Source organism: Odontomachus brunneus, unplaced genomic scaffold (assembly GCF_010583005.1).
Source record: "Odontomachus brunneus isolate Ranch 3 - 2012 unplaced genomic scaffold, Obru_v1 Obru_scaffold_055, whole genome shotgun sequence".
Classification (NCBI taxonomy): domain Eukaryota; kingdom Metazoa; phylum Arthropoda; class Insecta; order Hymenoptera; family Formicidae; genus Odontomachus; species Odontomachus brunneus.
Window position 1 is genome coordinate 670,207 of NW_022639505.1, and position 22,315 is coordinate 692,521.

Genomic DNA, 22,315 nt, shown 5'->3' on the forward strand with positions numbered 1-22,315 from the left:
TTTTTTTTTTATATAAATATATTTTCTTGCACGCATAAAAGCACTGAAAATCCTGAGAATATTTTGCGAAATATTTTCTATTTCAAAACTTACTGATATAGAAATTAGATATTTGGAAAAGTATTTATTTTTGTTATTAAAGTCATCTTAACTTTATGCACAGAATAACTTTAAATAAGAAATACTAATAAGAATAAACGATTTGCAAATTCGGGTGCCTGAATAATTTGAGAAGTAAAGCCGAAAGATCCCGGCTACTACTCGGGTACCAGAAATTGGCACTACTACCCATGCATGGAGAATATCTTCTTCCTCCTCTACCCCCAGAGATTCGTCCCACGAACGAATTCATCAGCTTCTACGAAATTCATCTTCGACTTACTGCAAGTTGCGGTATCTTTCTTGCCCCTTTTCTCCCTCCCTATTCTCTCGCAGGTCGAGAGCTCTTTTGGGATCACGTAGTGCTCGGAGAAATGACTTTTGATGGACGCGCGCGAGACGTTACTCGCATTAATAACCCAGCGGCTGCGATAAGTTTTCGCGCGCGAAAACGTGGATCGACGAAAGAGGCCGGTAAACCGGTGGAAAGGAAGACAAATACACAGCGTGAATCCCCACCTGGAGAGAAGTTACAGTGGAAAGAAGGTAGACGAGACAAAGTTTATTACGTTCTGCAAGCGCGGTCACGTTTGAGCAACGGATAAAATGTCGCGACGATATTGATACATCGCGAGACTGTAAACGCGATTGCACTGTATAAGTAAGTAATAAGTAAGTACGTAATAATTAATATTAAAATGAAATTGTACCCGAGAGAGAGAAAGAGAGAGACGTCAATAAAACAGGCGTTCTAAATAAGAAGGAGCACAGAACGGAAAGAAGCGCTGGATTCACTTTTGCCAGAAATAAAAGATAGAAACGCGCGATAAATAGAGAGAGGAGAGTGTAATATCGGAGTGGCAATCAGCAATGGAACAGAGAAGGAGCGAAGAGAGCAGTAACGCGAAGGAGAAGGAGGAAGACGAGGAGAAGGAAGTGAGAAACAGAAAGATGGAGAGCATGAAGGCAAACAAAGAACGAGAGCGAACGCACACTTTCTACGGAGGAAAATAGCGACGAGGTCACTCTTATCGCCGTTTCCATACGCACGTAGGGAAAACGGTCGCCTTATCTGGCGTTTCCATGAATAATTTAGAGAGCTTCGCGCGCTGAAAACTTCTATCCCGTCGGCGAGCGAGAGACAGACAGGGAGCGGTCGACAGTCTTCTCTCTCTCATTTCTTCTCTCTCTCTATCCCTCTATCTCCCCTTCCTTTTCTTGAGAGTGGTGGACGAGGGGTTGAAATGTTGGTGCGTCCAGAGAGAAACGCCGGGGAAGAGAAAGCGGGAGAAAGCGCGAAAAAATCGTCGGGCAGGATGGAAAGAGTAAGAGAGAGAGAGAGAGAGAGAGGGTGGAAGCACCACGATGTTGAGAGGACGGCGAAGAGATAGAAGGAAGCACGATGGGAAAATAGCCGTGAGCGTGAGGATGCTGTCCCCCATTCCCCATCCCCATCCCCCGTTCTCGTCGCCCCTTTTCCTGTGGCGTGGAAGCGCAGCGCGCGTGCCGGAACGTGCTTATACTCGCTTTCGTTTCTCCGGCGCGGCGCCGTTCGTATCGGGCGAATGGAATCGAAACGAATCGCAGCGACACGACGAGGGCGATACGGAGGACGCGGAATTAGCGTCGGCATGATCTAACGGCTGGCGCGAGCGTGACGGACGCAGGTGGCAGATCGCCGATGCTAGGGTCGCATCTGCTTTATCCCGGCAGGTTTTCGCGCGCGCGAGTGTGCCTCGCATTCTGTCGTCGTAATCCGCCGCAGCCACGAGTGCGAGCACTTCCCGACACAAGAGGCAGAGGGGGGGAGGCACTTAAATAATACAGAGTATAAAAATCATATATGTAATATGTGGCGCGAAGAGCTCTCAGCGGCACCGCAACACTACGGTGCAGACAATGCTTGTCTGTCTTTTTCTGTATCAATATTAGTGTTCTGTCTGTGCAAAGCGCATACCCCAAAAAAAAAAAAAATAATTTTAATAGAAGTGGAATTCTCTAAATCTTAGAGGAATTTACTCTTATATATGGTTTCGAGAGGATTGCTTTGAAATTAAGAGAAAAATAATCTTAAACACAATTCTTAAAGATAGAGGAATTTCATATTAAATGTACAGTGCAAATCTATTTGTTCTTAATTTAAATTTTCTCTTATACAGGGCGTCTCACACTCTCCTCCGAGCATTTTGTGGGAACGTAGAACAGGTTGAGGTGAACATAAAAGTACTATACTTTTTGCGATATTCGCAATAATTACTTGTGAATGATCATGCAGAATATGGTAAATGAGTTATAGTAGCGACGACTGCCGTCGTGTATTTATACTTTAGGTCAAATTGAACAAAAAAGTCCTCTACCATTTTGCAAATAATCACATAGATTTTTAATTATTAATTAAAGAAGATTATTGCACGATTTTGATAATGCACTCATCTTCTTTAATTAATAATTAAAAATCTATGTGATTATTTGCAAAATGGTAGAGGACTTTTTTGTTCAATTTGACCTAAAGTATAAGTACACGACGGCAGTTGTCGCTATTATAACTCATTTACCATATCCTGCATGATCATTCACAAATTTTCTACAATTAATATCTATTATTGCGAATATCGCAAAACGGCATAAGACTTTTATGTTCACTTCAACCTGTTTTACGTCCCCACAAAATGTCCGGAGGAGAGTATGAGATTACTGTATATTACGTATATTACTTCAACTCAAAAATATTTCTTTGGTTTTAATCAATTTTATCGCATCCACACCAAAGAAAGATCAGAAAACTTTGACCGGGGTGCTTGTGTGTATCTGTAGATGTCCACTTTAATGCCATATGAGATGAAAAACATCAGACTCGGATGGGATCGAAAACCTAGGTTCTTCCGTTTGTCAGGCAACCATTCTTCCAATTGAGCTATTTAAGACTTCATGTTTGTGACATCTATATACTCAGTGAAAAATGACTCGTTGATTAACGTCAAAATGATATCAAACTGATGTTGATTTGACGATTTCAACGTCGATTTGATTGAAACGTCTACAGTGAATTGACGGTGGAAGCTCTAAGCGTGGCGCTTGGTTTCAACCAATCGTACACGACAATACGCAGCGAAACCACAGTTCTTTGCGTCTCTCGTACTGCACGCAAGACGGCATTGTGCTTCAAATTAATATATTTTTCTTGATATAGAGGAACACAATTAGAATAATATCTCATAAATGCACGATGAGTGGCTCCCTTTAATGGAAGATGAATATGCTTTCTGTAAGATATTTCTTTTAGAACATGGGGTTAGAGGAAAATTCACTTTGTATGTAGAATACTTTTTTTTGGTGTATAATCCTATTATTATACTTCTAAATGTATAAGTTTGGTTTACACTATAAATCCGTAGTGTCAAATTATACTCAATTTGAGTTATTTTTAACCATTCCTATAAGTCGCCACTGCTCCTACTAAATATGTCGTTAATTTAACTAATGTAATGGAGTTAAATAATTTAACTTAAGAAATGTATTAAATTTGACTAAAATTTAGTTTATTTTTTATTATGTGCACGTTAATGTAACCTTTGTTTTAGTAGAAAATGACTTAATATTGTTTTAAATTGGTTGATTAGATGTGGTTGTTTTTTTCAACACATGTTTTGTGTTAAAATAGTAAATTTTGACACACATGATAGTTAAAAATAACTAAATATTATTTAACTGAAGAAATTGGTTTAAATTTGACCCTCCAATATTTAACAGTGTCGTACTGCACGTAAGACGGCATTGTGCTTCAAATTAATATTCCTCTTGATATAGAGGAACACAATTAGAATAATATCTCATAAATGTATGATAAGTGGTTCCCTTTAATGAAAGATGAATATACTTTCTGTAAAATATTTCTTTTAGAATATGAGGTTAGAGGAAAATTCACTTTGTACGTAGAATACTTTTTTTTTGGGTGCATACGTAACGTTTATACCCTTCCATCATGGTCTAAGCCAATACGATTAGACCTGACGCCTTACCGAAACTAACCTCATATACATATACACACACACACACACACACACACATACACACACACAACGTTTTAGACACTTTCCATATTTATTTTTCTTATTTATGATCAAATACTCAGTTTCTTTAATACATTTCCAGTGAGAAATGACTTGTCGATCGACGTCGAAAAGACGTCGCTATGTTTACATGTATATATGTTTACATTTTGTCGCCACGCTTGCGCATTGCGATCATAGAACACTCTTTTCTAGTGAGGCAATTACCGTCCATCTTCTATCCTTCAGTCTTCTTTCACTCTCTCTTATAGCGCCATATAGTAGTATTACATATATGATAAAAATCGACATGCCTTCTCTCTTAGTCGAATTCTCCTCCCGTGCTCAAGTTTCAGTCCCCTTCACTCTGCTGTGCCGAGATCACACACGTGCAATATTTTTATACTCTCTAAATTTCTTGAAGTGAGGTCGCACTGAAAACGAGGGAAAAGTGGTAAGTCTCGGGAGAAAAGTAGCAGTATTTTCAACTAAAGCAATAGTGAAAGCATTACTGCCACTCAAGATAGCAAAAATATTTCACAAGAATTTTAAGATTTAATTCGATATGAGCGAATATTTCAATCGACTAGAGTGAGTAATCGTGGAGTAGATCAGATTCAGCCTTCAATTTCAAGTGAAAGAATTCGATTCAGACAGGGAAATTCATTCTATATGTATAAATAAAAAATCTCTCTCTCTCACTCGAATTCTGGGTGGTCACTCTATTCCTCGAGTAAAATTTCACTTCAAGAAAAATTTAAAGAATATATTTATAGCATATTCTTTATTTATTTTTCTTACTTCATTTTTATTTAAATATAAATTAATATAAAATTATGAATATATACAGGGTGTTCCCAAAAGATGGTGCCAAATTTTAGGGATATGTAGTACTCGTTAAAACAAACCAAAAACTCTTAATGAACTCCGAAAACCTTTTATTTCTGAGTTATGAAGCATTTTATTCTATGAAAAATAGAAAATAAATTAAATCTTCAATAAATGTTCAATATGCCTTCGGCTCATGTCAATACACATTTCGGCATGTTTCGTCATTGAAGGTCAAAGAGTCCAGGTTTATTTCGTATTTGTTGACAACAGTTTCCAAGTCTCTTAGTCAGTTCATTCACGGACACCCGTATGTGACCACCTAATTACGCAGGGATTATTGAATTCAACTTTGGATTGTGGACCGCGTCTAGTTTTGTGTTATCTGAAAAATGGCTAATTTTTACACAAATTCTGAAATGACGGATATTTATTTTATGTATGGCAGAGCAAATTGTTGTCAACAAATACGGAATAAACCCGGAATCTTTAAACGTGTTCGATCTTCAATGAGGAGACGTGCTGAATTGTGTGTTGAAATAGACGGAGGGCACATTGAACATTTATTGTAAATTTTAGTTATTTTCTATTTTTCACAGAACAAAATGCTTCATAACTCAGAAATAAAAGATTTTCGGAGTACTGTTCATTAAGAGTTTTTGGTTTGTTTTAACGAGTACTACATACCTCTACAATTTGTCACCACCTTTTGAGAACACCCTGTATAAATATATAGATATAAGAGAAACCGAGGTTAGCTGGCTATAGGACAAGTTGGCAAAACTGGTTATTTCTGGTATTTTCTAACGAATTACAAAATTAAGCAAGCAAGATTTTAAACCTGTCAACGATATGGATTTGAAATTCCTGCTTGCTCGATTCTAAAATCTGTTAAAGAACAGTAGAAATTATCAATACATACAAGAAGGTTGTCTTTATCTAAGAGGATAAAGTTTAAACAGTCAATCACAACAATTAGTTGTCTTGAAAGTTGTACAACTTCTAAAATATAAAGTATCCAGTCCCGGTCTTCCCTATATATATTTATAAAATACAAATATAAATATAGAAATTTATATTAAAAATAAATATAAATAAATAAAAATGTAATAATAACGTGTAATTATATGTACGTTTAAGACGTCTAATTTATGTGTAGTAAATAAGAATAAAAAAAAAATTAATTTTTATGTATTTTTATTTATATATTTGTTTCTTTATTTATTCATATATATACACTGTTGCACATAAATACAGAAACAAATATAAATGAAAATACATAACATCCTTCTTATTTCTGTCTTGTTTTTTTATTTTTGTCCTAACATTATTTCACTTTTTTTTAATATGTAGCTAAAGTTCTTCCTTTTCCGCGTCAATAAATGATTACTAAATATTGTGTATAAATATAGTAAATGTATATCATATCAGTTAATATCGAAATAAATGTAACTTATGTTATTTGGAATTGACGGAATGTTTGCGGATCGACCGGCGAAAGATATCCGACTCGGATGATAGAAGGTTCGAATATTAATTCTCTCATTTAAAGAGAAGTTTAAAGAGATCAGCGTTCACATCGTATCGTATCTGAAATTGTATTACTCACACGAAGACTCCATCTTAATTTGAAAGCTCGCTCGAGAAGATCTCTCACCGCGATGAACTTGGAATGAACTTATCTGACGGCGTGTCTCTTATTTACGTACACATTCCCAGAGACTTGTCCCACTTTCGCCGACATCCCTCCAGGTCCACGGATGATTGCGACTCGCGTTCTCCATTGTTGACGGAACATAAAAAGAGTAGTGTCGCGTCCGCCCTTTCAGATGGGTGACACGTTAAACCGGACCGAGTTAGACGGGATGTAAACGCAACGTACGCACGATACGTCCGCCGTATGTATGTACGCCGATTCTGCAAGCCCGGCGGAAAAAAGGGAGCGAAACGCGCGGCCGAGACGTGGTTTATCTCGATCCCCCTTTCCTGCTATCGTAATCGCAATAATTCGCGCGGCGCCGCGACGTCGTGCCGATTTCCGAGTGTTCCTCCCTCTATTTTTTCCCTCCTCCCTCTCTCCTCTCTGTTATTTTTTTCCCGTTTTATTACGATTCGCGGCGTCGCGATTGTGGTTGCGATAGTATCGCGATTTAATTTCGCGTGTGCAATAACGAGCGTTCGCATGGTCGAGACATCCGTTGGTTTTCGCCACCCTTCGTCGGCGAGCGCGCGCGCGACAATGGTTTTAAGAAAATATAACCCGGTAACCCGGTATTTATTAACAATGGGAGATTTATTATGCGGGATAATCGGGAGCTGCGAGCGCCGGTGGAATGCAATCTTCGGGTGATAACGCGAAAAATGCGTTCTTCAAGCTCGACGTTGCTCTGAACTTATCACGAGAGTTTTATCGACTGCTCGATCCCCTCCCCTACATTTCTCTCTCTCTCTCTTTCTCTCTCTCTCTCTCTCTCTCTCTCTCTCTCTCATCGCAATCTCCCATATTTTTCCAGCCGTGAATTCACCGACGCCGCTCCCGATAATTCGAGAATGCGTCCTGACGCGAATTCGCCTTCGCATCCGTTATAGCGCGGAAAAACATGGCCCGGGAAATGGTAAAAATCGCATAAAATCGCGCCACGGTAACGCGATATACGTATAAAAGCGCGTCTGCCAATTACGTACATTTTTAAACGCCTGACGACAGAAAATATTAATATATTGACTGTCATGGGGATCACTGGCGATCGATAGTGTATAATTCTCTATCTCTGTCTCATTAATTTATCTATAAGGTGTAACTAGTTGTACATATATATTACTTAAATTATATATTACTTAAATTAAATTTAAGAAATATATACAGAGTGTCTCACACTCCCCTCCGGGCATTTTGTGGGGACGTAGAATGGGTTGATGTGAACATAAAAGTCCTATACCGTTTTGCGATATTCGCAATAATTATTGAGATATTAATTGTAGAAAATTTGTTAATGATCATGCAGGATATGGTAAATGAGTTATAATAGCGACAACTGCCGTCGTGTACTTATACTTTAGGTCAAATTGAATAAAAAAGTCCTCTACCATTTTGCAAATAATCACATAGATTTTTAATTATCAATTAAAAAAGATGAGTGCATTATCGTGCGTAAATAATCTTCTTTAATTAATAATTAAAAATCTATGTGATTTTTTTATTCAATTATCTATGAGGACTTATTTATTCAATTTGATCTAAAGTATAAATACACGACGTCAGTCGTCGCTATTATAACTCATTTACCATATTTTGCATTATCATTTACAAATTTTCTACAATTAATATCTCGATAATTATTGCAAATATCACAAAACGATATAGGACTTTTATGTTCACATCAACCCATTCTACGTCCCTCCAAAATGCCCGGAGGAGAGTGTGAGACACTCTATATATATATATATATATGTATATACAGGGTGTTCCCAAAAGGTGGTACCAAATTTTAGAGGTATGTAGTACTCGTTAAAACAAACCAAAAACTCTTAATAAACAGTACTCCGAAAACCTTTTATTTCTGAGTTACGAAGCATTTTGTTCTGTGAAAAATAGAAAATAACTAAAATTTTCAATAAATGTACCCTCCATCTATTTCAACACACAATTCGGCACGTCTCCTCAATGAAGATCGAACATGTTCAAAGAATTCGGATTTATTCCGTATTTGTTGACAACAGTTTGCTCTACCATACATAAAATGAATATCCGTCATTTTAGAATTTGTGTAAAAATTAGCCATTTTTCAGATAACACAAAACTAGACACAACCCACAATTCAAAGTTGAATACAACGATCCCTGCGTAATTAGGTGGTCACATACGGGCGTCCGTGAATGAACTGACTAAGAGACTTGGAAACTGTTGTCAACAAATACGAAATGAACCGGACTCTTTGACCTTCAATGCCGAAATGTGTATTGATATGAGCCGAAGGCACATTGAACATTTATTGTAGATTTAATTTATTTTTTATTTTTCACAGAACAAAATGCTTCATAACTCAGAAATAAAAGGTTTTCGGAGTACTGTTCATTAAGAGTTTTTGTTTGTTTTAACGAGTACTACATACTCCTAAAATTTGGTACCACCTGTTGGGAACACCCTGTATATATATAAGATTTAATATTTTTATTAAATATAAAAATATTTAATAAACGAGAGAGAAAATATAATATACTTATGTACAAGATATAAATTTTACATGCACACACATACACAGTCTGATAATTCGTTATGTAACTGCAATGTACAGATACAACTAATCAAACTGAACACAAAATTCCTCTACTATTTCGCAAAAAATTGCGTGGAATTCTGAGTTATTAATTAAAAAAATTAGTAAATAATTGTCCATGATAATACAAGAATCTTCTTTGTTTATTTTTTTGAAAAAATAAACTAAAAATTTATGTGATTATTTGCAAAATGGTAGATAACCTTTTGTTCAGTTTATTAAGTACATACAACGGGTGTGTCAATAATTGTCAGAGAGACTGTAAATATAATTAGAAATTATATAATATGATATAATATAATTAAAAATCAGAAGATTATAAAGATATACATATTAATTTATATACAACGCGACATGTATTAATTTACCGTATTCCTAATGCTTCAAACTTTAAAGAGTTATGATTGAAAATAATTATTTGAAATATCAAAACGGAGCAAACAGCATGTTGACACTGACGGCCGCATTTATCGCGGAGAAATTTTCGTTTATCACTGACAGATTTTGAGAACTCGCTTACAGATCATATCTAAAGAAACGAACATTATTCTTACACCTAAATTGGTGAATCTACCCTTATATATTCTTTATAAAATATTACTAATATTATTATAATATATAATCATAGACTGTTATTATTTATAAATATTTCTTTACGAAGCAATAACCGTTGGCAGAAAGATGTCGCGTGCACCTCACAACAGTACGACAAAATTTAAACAACGTGCGCGAGCGAGGAGGAGAGGATCACGGCGCGCAGAGGGCAAGAATAACGCGGCGAGGTCCGAGTAACCGATTGCAAGAGAGATGCGACATTATTCGAGAATGATGCTACAAATATCCGTTAAATACGAGCGCGCCGTATATATTCGTGCGCTCGCAATTACGGGCGATCGAATCGCGCGCGAGATGAAAAAAAGAGAAGGAAAGAAAGAAAGAAAGAAAAGAAGAGAGGAGAAGCGGGAACCTTTATTTACGGCGCGAACGCCGATCGTGTGTGTCGCCGATAAAATATAAAGAGAACAAAAAAAGAAAAGAGAGAGGAAAGATAAAAGAAGTCGTTCGACTTACCCGGCATGCAGGAACATGTAGAAGGCGAACCTCCAGAGCTCGAGCCGTTTGTCTGGCCTGTAAATGAAGACACTGTCGATCGGCACCGGCCCCGAGGGATTCACCTCGCCCATCGCCACTGTGTAGTATGTGAAGAAACCCAACTGCAACACAAAAGGTAGAGATCGTCAACGAACATAGTCGGGACGGACTACGTAATAGACCGAGGAACATTGGAGAAATTCGGCGGGTTTGTCGAATTTATCGGACCCAGCGCTCCATAAATGTCTTGCGATGACATCTCGCTCGAAATGGATGAAAATTTACTCGAAGCGCGAGTAACAATTCCGGAATTGCAACAGTGAATGTTTAACACAAACTTAGAGTGGATTTTTAAGGAAAAGCTGGAGACTTTACCGACAGAATACTCACATTCTTTTGCGAAGTTTACAGCGCATTAGTTGAATTACAAATACTTTTACGCAATGAAAGTACGTGCAAAAATAAACAGAGACATTTCTCAATATGTGACATATGTGACATAAACGAAAAAGAAATTTGAATATAAAATCTCAAGCAGTTAACATAATATTTGTCTAATCCAAAAAAATCCCATACCTTGTAGATATCAAAATTTTTCTATATAGATGCTCCATATAGAAAAATTTTGAAGAACATTACTGTGCCTTCTTGCATCTGAATTGAGAAGCTTAACTAATTGTTACTGCGACGTAATTAGTTGTTAATCCGACTCGACTGTCAATCTACTTTTCTAAAAGAAATTTACTTTCTGAGTTTCTTGCAGTGATATATCGTGCAACATGAATGAAGGTTTACTCAAAGCGATGCTGAAGATATCGGAATCACAAGAATGAATGTTCAACTAACAAACTTAGGCTGGATTCTTGATATCTATAAGTAAATGTCTCAATTGATTTTAGTGAATTTAATGAAGTACATCAAATTCACTCTTCGATTTTAAATGGAAATATTTATTTAATGATTTGAACTAGAGAATTCACTTAATGTAAAAGTCATTCGTATAACTTGGTTGTTCGTCTATTTTTCAAGAAGGAAATTTTTCTCGAAGAAATTTATTTTCTATTTCTTGCACTTGTTTTTCAAAAAAGAATGAAAATTTACCCAAAGCAATGGTGAAAATATTGGAAACACAAGAATGAATATTTAATTCAAACTTAAACTTGATTCTTGACATTAAATTTTTCAATCAATTAGAGTGAATTTAGCGAAATTTACTAGATTTACTTTTAAATTTTGAGTGAAGATATTCACTCGACAATTTAAAGCAGAAAATTCACTCAATATAAATGAAAAGTCACTTGACTGTTGTTCTACTCTTGGAGAGGAATTATTCCAGGAAATTTTCTGTTTAAATTTCCCGGTATAATATTTTAAAATGAGTGAAAGTTTATTCACAGCCATAATGAGAATACGACCACTCAAAATCATAAATCATAAGAGTAGATATTTAGCGTGTTAACTGCACAATGAGACGTTGAAGAATTGTATTCCTGACACTTTAAAATCATTTCATCATGTTAATTAATTATATTCATTATTCAGCAAAGCTCACAAAAAAAAAGGAAATCTATGCGAATTCGTAATTGCCGTATGAAATACAGAATTCTTTTCACATATTTTTCTTGTTTGTAACAGCATATGTTAATTAAATTAAATTCAAAGTAAATTTTTGATATCTAGGAATAAATATTTCAATCAATTGGAGTGAATTTGGCGAAGTACGTTAGATTCACTCTTCAATTTCGAATGAAAATCATGACAATTCAAAGTGAAGAATTCACTCTAAATGAGTGAAAAATCACTCGAATTTGAGTGACTCGGTTGTCACTATATTTTCTGCTGGAACTTCACTCGAAAAAAATTGAACGAGTGGGAAGAGAGACACCGGCGTAATTTACAAGTAGCAGTAGTCATGTTACGTTAATTTTATACGCGCTTACATCACAAAATTATACTGGAATAATAAGGAAGCACAGTGAAATGCTTTTCTAACGAAACGTCACTTCTGGAATTCAGCTTATTACGATATTTCTCGCAGGTGGTGGGTGTTCGAGTAATCTTTCCCTATGTAAGAGAAAAGCCTCGCATGAAAGGTCGGCTGGCCACGGCGAAGATATCAAAGAGAAAGTATTAAAAAGGGGGAAAAAGGGCTGTAGTTGTGCGCGCTCGAGAAAAGCAAGATTACTCGACATACGCGGCGGAGCGTTAGGATACGCGTGATGAATTAGTCACGCAATGTGTAAAAAAGTGAGCGATGTTGCGAATGGAAACACGACTCTCGGCAACGATGCATCGCGTTAACAAATATGCATGACTTACCTCGCGACATCTAGATACCTCGCACGTTTTTATCAGCGGGTCTTAATGACTAATTTTCGAGCGACAATCGGTGACATTATCAGCGGATAATTAATTTCTACGCAAAACGGTGTATCGCGCCCGTTCTCGCGCCGTTGGAAAAGGTTTTTTTTTTTATTTAATAAAGAAAGGCAACATTTTTTATCTTCGTTAATTTAAGCCTTACACTGTAAAGGGGGTCAAATTGATCCCAGCATTTTTTAAAAGCCCGCGATCTCTTAAACCAATGAGTTTCAAACCATTGAAATCCTAAAAAATGATGTTGGGTAGAGGTCGTTGCTTGTACGTGGCGGCATATCTGCGTCTCTGTGTAATGCGACGTGGTTAAAGTTGTCCGTATGACCCGCTTTACACGGAAAAAAAAGATTTGCTAATATATGGACAACTAAAAATATTAACTGCAGGAGAAAATTTTCTTGCTTTCATAGCAAAGTTATTTAATTGTGATAGCTAAATAACTTTGCTATGAAAGCAAGAAAATTTGCTCCTGCAGTTAATAATTTTAGTTGTCCATATATTAGCAAATCTTTTTTTTCCGTGTACACTTTGCGTATACTTTTTGTGCAAGTAAATAAATTTTTGTTCGATAAAATTTGTTTTGTTTTCACTTGTTTTATGAAAATATATGAATATTTATTGATACAAGCTATAAATGTAGACCTAATTTATAAATACAGCATATTTCTCGCTATACACAAAGTTTTCACAAAGTTTTCACAAAGTTAACTATTATTTCATTTCTTCATCTAAACTTTCATCTAAACTATCTATTTTTGTATACTAATACACAAAATAAATAGTGCAAAGTAAAGGAAAAAAAAATTTTTCTGCAAATCCTAACCTTGATATTTTTAAATTTGCAACAATTCATGTCCTAAGTACTTAATCGTTATTGCTAAATTCATTATATTTTTTTCATAAAAGTGTAAACATTAAACTTTAACTTCCCGTTGTGGATATTTTGCTCTATGATAATTTTTTCAAAAGTTACAATTTTTTTATCATAACAGTATATTTTTTGTTTTTCACTTTATATATTCGGAAAAATAATGTATTTAAACAAACTATTATACAATGTTTCTATTTAGATCTAAATTTGGAATGTTTGAAAATATTAGAAATTTTTTCAGATTTTTTCAAGAACTTTTACCCGCTCAAAAACATGTGGGATCAATCTGACCTTCGTTTACAATATGAGGTTGCAAAAAAAAACCTTTATAATAATAGAATAAGGATATTAACCCTTATAGGATAAAGGTTAATAATTAAAGACGAAAGAAATAAATAAGAATTAGTAAAATGAATTAGGAAAGTTAAAATGATACTTAAATAAAATTTTACTTTAATAAAAAGTTATATTAAAATCTGGACACTAAAACAACCCTTGAAGATGTTCAAATTAACTTAAAGTTGCTTAAAGTTTCTTCAAGTTATTTATAATTAACTATAAATAACTTTAAGTAACTTTAAGCAATTTTAAGTTAATTTGAACAACTTAAAGTAATTTTTCCTAAGGGAAGTGTTCCTCTTTTAATAAAATTTTCTCTTTCAATGTTTCTCTTTTAATCAAAGTTTAAAAAAATTCTTCTACACGCATTCGCACGAGTAATCCACTAAAAAATAATTTTGTAGTAGTTAAGAAACGCATTTGATTGAGCGTCTCAGTACAATATTTGTAATCAGTATCAAACATAGTAATAAGTACCGATTGTCTCGTAATAATTAGAAAATAACTGGTAAAACTAATTCGTCATTTATTTGAACTAATGACCTAGCTAATAGCGCCAAATGTTTTGGTAATAAATATGAAATAGTTAGACCATTACCAAAGTACATGGTAAGTATATTTTCACATAATGTGGTAATTATTACTAAACAATATGATTTCATTCAATATATTGATTAGTAATATGATTTTATTCAACATATTGTTTAATAACACGTATCATATAATCTGATACGTAATCATTAGCTTTTAGCAACATATACGAATCAATTACTAAGGTTATTAACCTTACCACAAATTATTTAATTATATTCATCCACATATTTATAATTGAAACTGTTCCGCCAAAGCATCTGATAACTGTAACTTAACTCAGGCTTAATGGCTGTTACCAAATCCTTTTTCCAGTCAATATTTGGCTCTTACCGGCCCTCGTTATTACTGTTTTTACAATTGCACAGAGCTTCGTGTATAAATCTTGCCGGCGATTAAATATCTCAAATATTGACAAACAACACACGCGCACGTCAGCGCTGAAAATAACGCGTTACGAAAGTTACAGCGGGACTGTGGGCACTATTAACCTTAACCACGCTCAGCACACGCCCGCGCTACATACTCGTCCGCGTCCTGTGCATGACCCCGCACGGAGAGGAGCACACCCCGTGCAAGGGATGGCTAAGAAAACAGCGGAATCCGGCGCACAGTGAAATGTATGCGCATAAATTGCGCAACTCTCCGCGCAACGCCATCGGCGTTGAAAGGGTTAATCAGCGCGACGGTTGGTAGCAACCAAACGGTACGCTGAATCTGGCAACGGCGACGATAAAGATGTCGGTCCGCGACTGTAAAAACGCCCGCGGCGAAAAGACACGGTGGCTGGGGGGCGAGGGAACAAATGGAAAAAAAGTCGCACGCACGATCCACGCACGAGTGCGTCGGGTTGCGTGCGCCGCGTTAATATCTCCGCTCCGATATACGCCGTGCTTATAGTTTATGCGACATGACGCCTCTTCCGCGTGTAAGGTGCGCCCTGTAAATAAAAACTTCGTGCAAAACTTCGCGCACGTACGCGAGTTACTTATCAAGGCGTCGTTGTTTTTCTCCGAGAAGTCATCTGGGGAATGCAAATTTTTTCTGAGGCCCTTTTCAACTTTTAATATTAAGCATTCCTCGCAAATTAGCCTTAAATAAAGATCACATTTGCCTGGAATAAGTGTTTGATACCTAAAATTGGACATGCAGAGTTGGGAAAATTACTTTTTAAAAGTAACTAGTTACAGTTTCCTTTGCTGGAAATGTAACTAGTTATAGTTACAAGTTACTGGCTATGAAAAGTAACTCGTTACAGTTAGTTACTCAAAAAGTAACTAATCGTTACTTTTAAGTTACTTTTTAATTGTAAATTAGTATTGTAAATACAAAAATCTTACATTTTAAGTTTTACTAAAATGTAAATATTGAATTTTATAATTAATATCTATCCACATAATAAATTTCAAATATGTATTTAATATAATAAAAATTTAATGATAGTCTTGTAGAGAGGTAAAAGAATTTAATCACATACTTCATAAATTATTAAATTAATTAAATTAATATACGATTATTATATAATTTTATTTTACGTTCCCCAAGTAACTATTAAAGCAACTGTTAAAAAAGTTACAAGTTACTAAATAAGTAACTAAGTTAAGTAACAGTTACCGAAAAAATGTAACTGTAACTGTAACTTTATTACAAGTAACGAGTTCCCAATGTAACTTCCCAACCCTGAACATGATGACACCTAAAATTGAACGAGGAATAAAATGTTATATCGCGCATTATCTGAGCCATTATTCTCTCTGAATATTTATCGAGAAGTTATGAAGATAAAGATGTGCGAGTTTATGATATATCGCAAGCATTGTAATTTTGTTTTATGAATCGCAATGTGATACGCAATTGGATCTTTGTCGCAAAATTACGCCTGTAGTATGAAATCATGCGTTTTAGTTAAGTATTTGTGCAAATATCGCGCGATAATCTATGATATTTTATACTATCTAATCCAATCTTATACATTATATAATGGAATTATGCTCTTCTAAAGTGAATCAGTGAATATTCACTGATATCAATTATAAGAGCACTAAAAGTGCAACACTTATAACTGCAAATCAATGTATATTCACTGTTTCCAGTGATGTTTCACTGATTCATTTTAAGAGACTGCTATTGCAATATTCTTAAAATGTTAAGTGTCATTATTTCTTTTAATATATGATTTTAATATATATTTTTCATATATGTTTTAGAAGATTACATGATATATTACTACCCTTAATATATATTGATTGTCGTTAATATTTTAATAAAAACCATAAAAAAGTAGTCTTATTGTTCTAGGAGAAAAATGTTATCAATAAATAACTATAATTAATTAAACGTATAATAATCGCATTTTTATATTATGCATGTCTTAATAAATTACTTGAAAATTAATGATTCGAAAATAAACAGCTTTTGTAAAATGTCTCTCATTTTGCCTCGTGTAGAAAGCATAATAAGGTTAAGTGGGGTTTTTGAGATAATATCATTTAATTTTATTATGCTTTCATCTTTAATTATTCCTTCATAATAAAACTTGTGTTTCTTTACAGTATATATAAAATATTTCAAAGAATATTTTGATGCAGCAAAAAGAGAGAATTTATTTATTTACTTTTAATCGGTTTAACATTTATTTAAACATTATAATTTCCATTATGTCCCAGGTTCTCTTATGATTAAAAATATCGCATTTGTGATAAAATTGCGCACGATTCATAATCGCATTTGCGATATAAAATCGCGTACGATTTAAAATTATATTTGCAATACAAAATTGTGATGCGATATATTGCATTTATTACGATCTTTAAAAAGGGTCGTATCGCGATATACAACTTCATATCTTTAGTTGTGGAGTAAGTTCTTCTATTCTAAATCGTCGAATACTTTTATTGAAAGTTAAAAAGTGAAGTGAAGTTTTATTTAATCGTATTCCATCCTCAAATGATTCGCACTCTCAAAGTAAAAAGGACGATTCCACTTTTTCGTGTATTACTCTTAAAATAAAGGAGATAGAAAAAAAATGTTTAAATGACAGTTTAATAGTTAAAAATTAAGTGCTGTAAACTGGCATAAACAACAAAATACCTATAAAAAATTTGGTACAAAAAAAAAGATATTTTTTTTATTTATGCTTATGTTAATTTACAGCACTTGACTTATCATTAAACTTTTATTCGAAAAATTTTGTCCATTTCCTTTAATCTAAGAGTAATACACGAAAAAGTGGAGTCGTCCTTTTTACTTTGAGAGTGTAAATCATACTTTTAAATAGCAAAAGGGCAGAAATGGAATATACCGTTATTCATGTATTGATTTACTCTACATATTCACAAAAATATCAGTACAAAATGAAAGAGTTCGGGTTCGCGGTGTTCCCTTGTCAGTTTTTCAGAGTGGGATCGCAGGAGTGAATGTTTCACTCAACAACGACTTGAAAACTACCGACATTTCGACGAGGAGAACACCCAGTCGAAATTCGTCAGAGTGTCTGCACACCAGTGAAGATCGTCAGCCTGCTCGAGACGAGGCGCGATCGAAGGTCGACCGTTTCGACGGCGCTTTCTTTCCGTCGATCGGCCCGCGGGGGAATGCGATATATCGACGTAATCGAGATGCAAGGAGGCTCACATGTTACGCAAACATTACCGACACGTGTCGCCAGGTCGCATCGCTTACGTCGCGTCGCGCCGCTCGTCCTCTCTCACCCCCTTTCCCCCTTCCCCTCTTTGTCCCTCTCTTCGTGCTTCGCGAGCTACTTTCGGAATTAGATCGACGTTCTGCGTAGGGATATGCGATGAAATGGTGTATCGCGATGCGATCTTTTTTAAGAATTGCAAGTGCGATATATCGCATCGCAATTTTCTATCGCAAATATGATTTTACATCGCGCGCGACTTTGTTGAACGCGATTTTTAATCATAAGGGAACCTAGTGGGAGCTGTAATGTTTAAATAAATGTTAAATATATTAAAAACAAATAATTCAACTCTCTTTTACCCTGCATCAAAATATTCGTTGAAATATCTACTATAAAAAATCTTATTGCGAAATGATAATTGAAGATGAAAATATAGTGAAGCTAAATATTATCTCAAAAACATCATTTAACCTCATTATGCTTTATTAAAATGGAAGACATTTTACAAAACTTCTTTTTTCTTTATCTAGAAAATCATTGATTTTCAAAAGTTATAAGTATTTGTAAAAGGAACTTATTAAGATATGCAATATATAGAGCGTTTCAGAACAACCCTCTCTCTTAAAATGAATTAGTGGAACATCGTTGAAAGCAATGAATATACTCTGATTATAGTTATAAATATAGCACTGACTATAACGGTGTTATACTTATAACTAATATCAGTGACTATTTACTGATTCACTTTAACCCTTTAAGTCACGAATTTTTCTGCATAATATTTCCTTTGTTCAATCGATATCTGAAGGTTTTTGGAGTCGCTAATTACGAATTCGAAATCACTTTTTTGAAATTTAAGCCATTCACAGACTCAACTTCACTCATTTACGGAAAGAAACATAACTTAACTCTTTGTTTGTATTTTAGCTCGCCACATTGAGTTCGCCATCTTGAATTTTGAAATTTTTGAGGTTGTGTCGTCATTTACAGCTTAAAAAGCTGTACCAGCCATTTTTTCCAAAGGTTTACTTTACAATATTTTTGGTAAATAAATTTAAAAAAATACCATTTCTTTACATTAATTTGGTTATGAATAATTATATTTGCAAAATTTGATGTTCTATGCAGATGACCCTATTAGAGGAACATCTAAGCATCACAATGAATCCACATTTACCGGCTCAAAGTCTCTACAAATTAATTTACACTCGTAAAAACTGCTTTAAAAAAGGAAGTATATCACACACGGAAAGAAAGATTTGGTTGAATTAACCAAATATCTAGTCGAATATGAACGATCCAGAATTTCCAATTGAAATAACTAGAATTCTGTTTAAGTTAACAAGATTTTTGGTTGACTTAAACAGAATTCAGGTTAATTCAATCGGAATTTCGTTTATATTCGATCAGATATTTGGTTAATTTAACCAAACTTTTTTTGCCGTGTATATGACACACTATGACTTAAAGGATTAAGAGGGTTCGAAACTGTCGTGGAGGCAATGTACGAATTGAGGTGAACATAAAAGTTCTATACCATTTTGTGATATTTGTGATATATTAATTAAAGGTTTGTAAATAATCACGCGAGATATGGTAGACGAGAAAAGAAATAATGCCATTTGAAATTTTAAGGCTGTTGTAATGATACACCCAAAAAAATAATTTTATTAGAAGTGAAATTCTTTAAATCTTAGAGGATTTTATTCTTATATATGGCCTCAAGAGGATTGCTTTGAAATCAAGAGAAAAATAATCTTAAACACAATTCTTAAAGATAGAGGAATTTCATATTGAATGTGCAAATCTATTTGTTCTTAATCTAAATTTTCTCTTATATATTACTTCAACAAAAATATTTCTTCGGATTTAATAAATTTTATCGCATCCACACGAAAGAAAGATCAGAAAACTTTGACCGGGGTGCTTGTGTGTATCTGTAGATGTCCACTTTAATGCCATATGAGATGAAAAACATCAAACTCGGCTGAGATCGAACCCAAGTTCTTCCGCATGTCAGGCAACCGCTTTTCCCATTGAGCTATTTAAGACTTCATGTTTGTGACATCTATATACCCAGTGAAAAATGACTCGTTGATTAACGTCAAAATGATATCAAACTGATGTCGATTTGACGATTTCAACGTCGATTTGATTGAAACGTCTACAGTGAATTGACGATGGAAGCTCTAAGCGTGGCGCTTGGTTTCAACCAATCGTACACGACAATACGCAGCGAAACAACAGTTCTTTGCGTCTCTCATACTGCACGTGAGACGGCATTGTGCTTCAAATTAACATATTTCTCTTGATATAGAGGAACACAATTAGAATAATATCTCATAAATGCACGATGAGTGGTTCCCTTTAATGGAAGATGAATATGCTTTCTGTAAGATATTTCTTTTAGAACATGGGGTTAGAGGAAAATTTACTTTGTACGTAGAATACTTTTTTTTGGTGTATAATCCTATTATTATACTTCTAAATGTATAAGTTTGGATTACACTATAAATCCGTAGTGTCAAATTATACTCAATTTGAGTTATTTTTAACCATTCCTACGAGGGTGGTCTGAAAAGTTTCCGACCTAACAAAGATACAAGTCATTTTTTCTGAAAATTGTTTTTTATTTTTCAACATAGTCTCCTTGTAAATCTACACACTTCTCCCAGCGATGCTCCCATCTCTGTAACCCGTCGAAATAGTACTCGGCGTTTTTCTCTGCAAAATAATTGTTCACGAAGGTGATTGCCTCTTCATTTGACGAAAATCTCTGTCCTCCGAGCGCAATTTTTAGATGAGGGAACAAAAAGAAGTCGCTTGGGGCTAGATCTGGTGAGTAAGGTGGATGGTCAAGCAGTTCAAACCGTAATTCGTGGATTTTCGCCATGGCAACCGCTGAGGTGTGAGACGGTGCGTTGTCTTGGTGAAACAGGATTTTCTTTTTCTGCAAATGTGGCCGTTTTCCCGCAAGTTCTGCCTTCAGCTTGTCAAGTAATGATGCGTAGTATGCTCCTGTAATGGTTTTTCCTTTTTGAAGATAATCGATTAAAATAACTCCATGACTATCCCAAAAAACAGTCGCCATCACTTTCCCAGCCGAAAAAACAGTTTTTGCTTTTTTTGGAGCCGGTTCCCCCTTTGCAGTCCACTGTTTGGACTGTATTTTTGTTTCAGGCGTATAATGGTGTATCCAAGTTTCATCTACAGTAATTAATCGGCGCCAAAACTCGGATTTATTGCGCCTAAACTGCTCCAACAGAGCGTTGGAAATGTTCATTCGAACACGTTTTTGGTCTAACGTGAGCAAACGCGGCACCCAACGCGCGGACAGCTTTCTCATGCCTAAATGTTGATTTAATATGCGACAAACACGTTCTTTTGACATGTTCATAACCTCTGCTATCTCTCTCACTTTAATTCGGCGGTCGTCTAGCACCATTTGGTGAACTTTGGCGATGTTTTCGTCGGTAGTTGCAGTTTTTGGACGTCCTGAACGTTCATCGTCTCCCAAGCTCTTACGGCCACGTTTAAATTCAGCGGCCCAAAATTTCACTGTCGTAAATGATGGTGCAGAGTCCCCATACACAGAATCCAACTCATCTTTGATTTGCGTAGGCGTATTGCCTTTCAAAAACAAATATTTAATGACAGCTCGATACTCGATTTTGTCCATTTTCACAAAAACACTCACATCAACTTACTCAAACGACTGTTACATAACAACTGCGAGTCCAAAATGGCTGAAACTTCGGTGAGTAACTGTCAACAGATGAACAACGAAATTCACTAGCTTTTATTTACAAGTGCTGCTATCTTCACGTTGAGGTCGGAAACTTTTCAGACCACCCTCGTATAAGTCGCCACTGCTCCTACTAAATGTCGTTAATTTAACTAATGTAATGGAGTTAAATAATTTAACTAAAGAAATGTATTAAATTTGACTAACATTTAGTTTATTTTTTATTATGTGCACGTTAATGTAACTTTTGTTTTAGTAAAAAATGACTTAATATTGTTTTAAATGGGTTGATTAGATGTGGTTGTTTTTTTAAACACATGTTTTGTGTTAAAATAGTAAGTTTTGACACACATGATAGTTAAAAATAACTAAATATTATTTAACTCAAGGAATTGGTTTAAATTT

The 22,315-nt window shown here is 34.9% G+C and overlaps 1 protein-coding gene across 3 annotated transcripts in view; it reads right to left on the bottom strand.

Moving 5' to 3' along the window:
* The window catches only part of LOC116845667 (protein rhomboid), a 561,105-nt gene that overhangs the window by 115,226 nt on the left and 423,564 nt on the right, over positions 1-22,315 (bottom strand). For all 3 annotated transcript variants that reach the window (XM_032818659.1, XM_032818660.1, XM_032818661.1), the window contains exon 3: positions 10,325-10,467. In XM_032818659.1, coding sequence (XP_032674550.1) covers positions 10,325-10,467 — 143 coding nt within the window. The remainder of the gene's footprint in view (positions 1-10,324; positions 10,468-22,315) is intronic.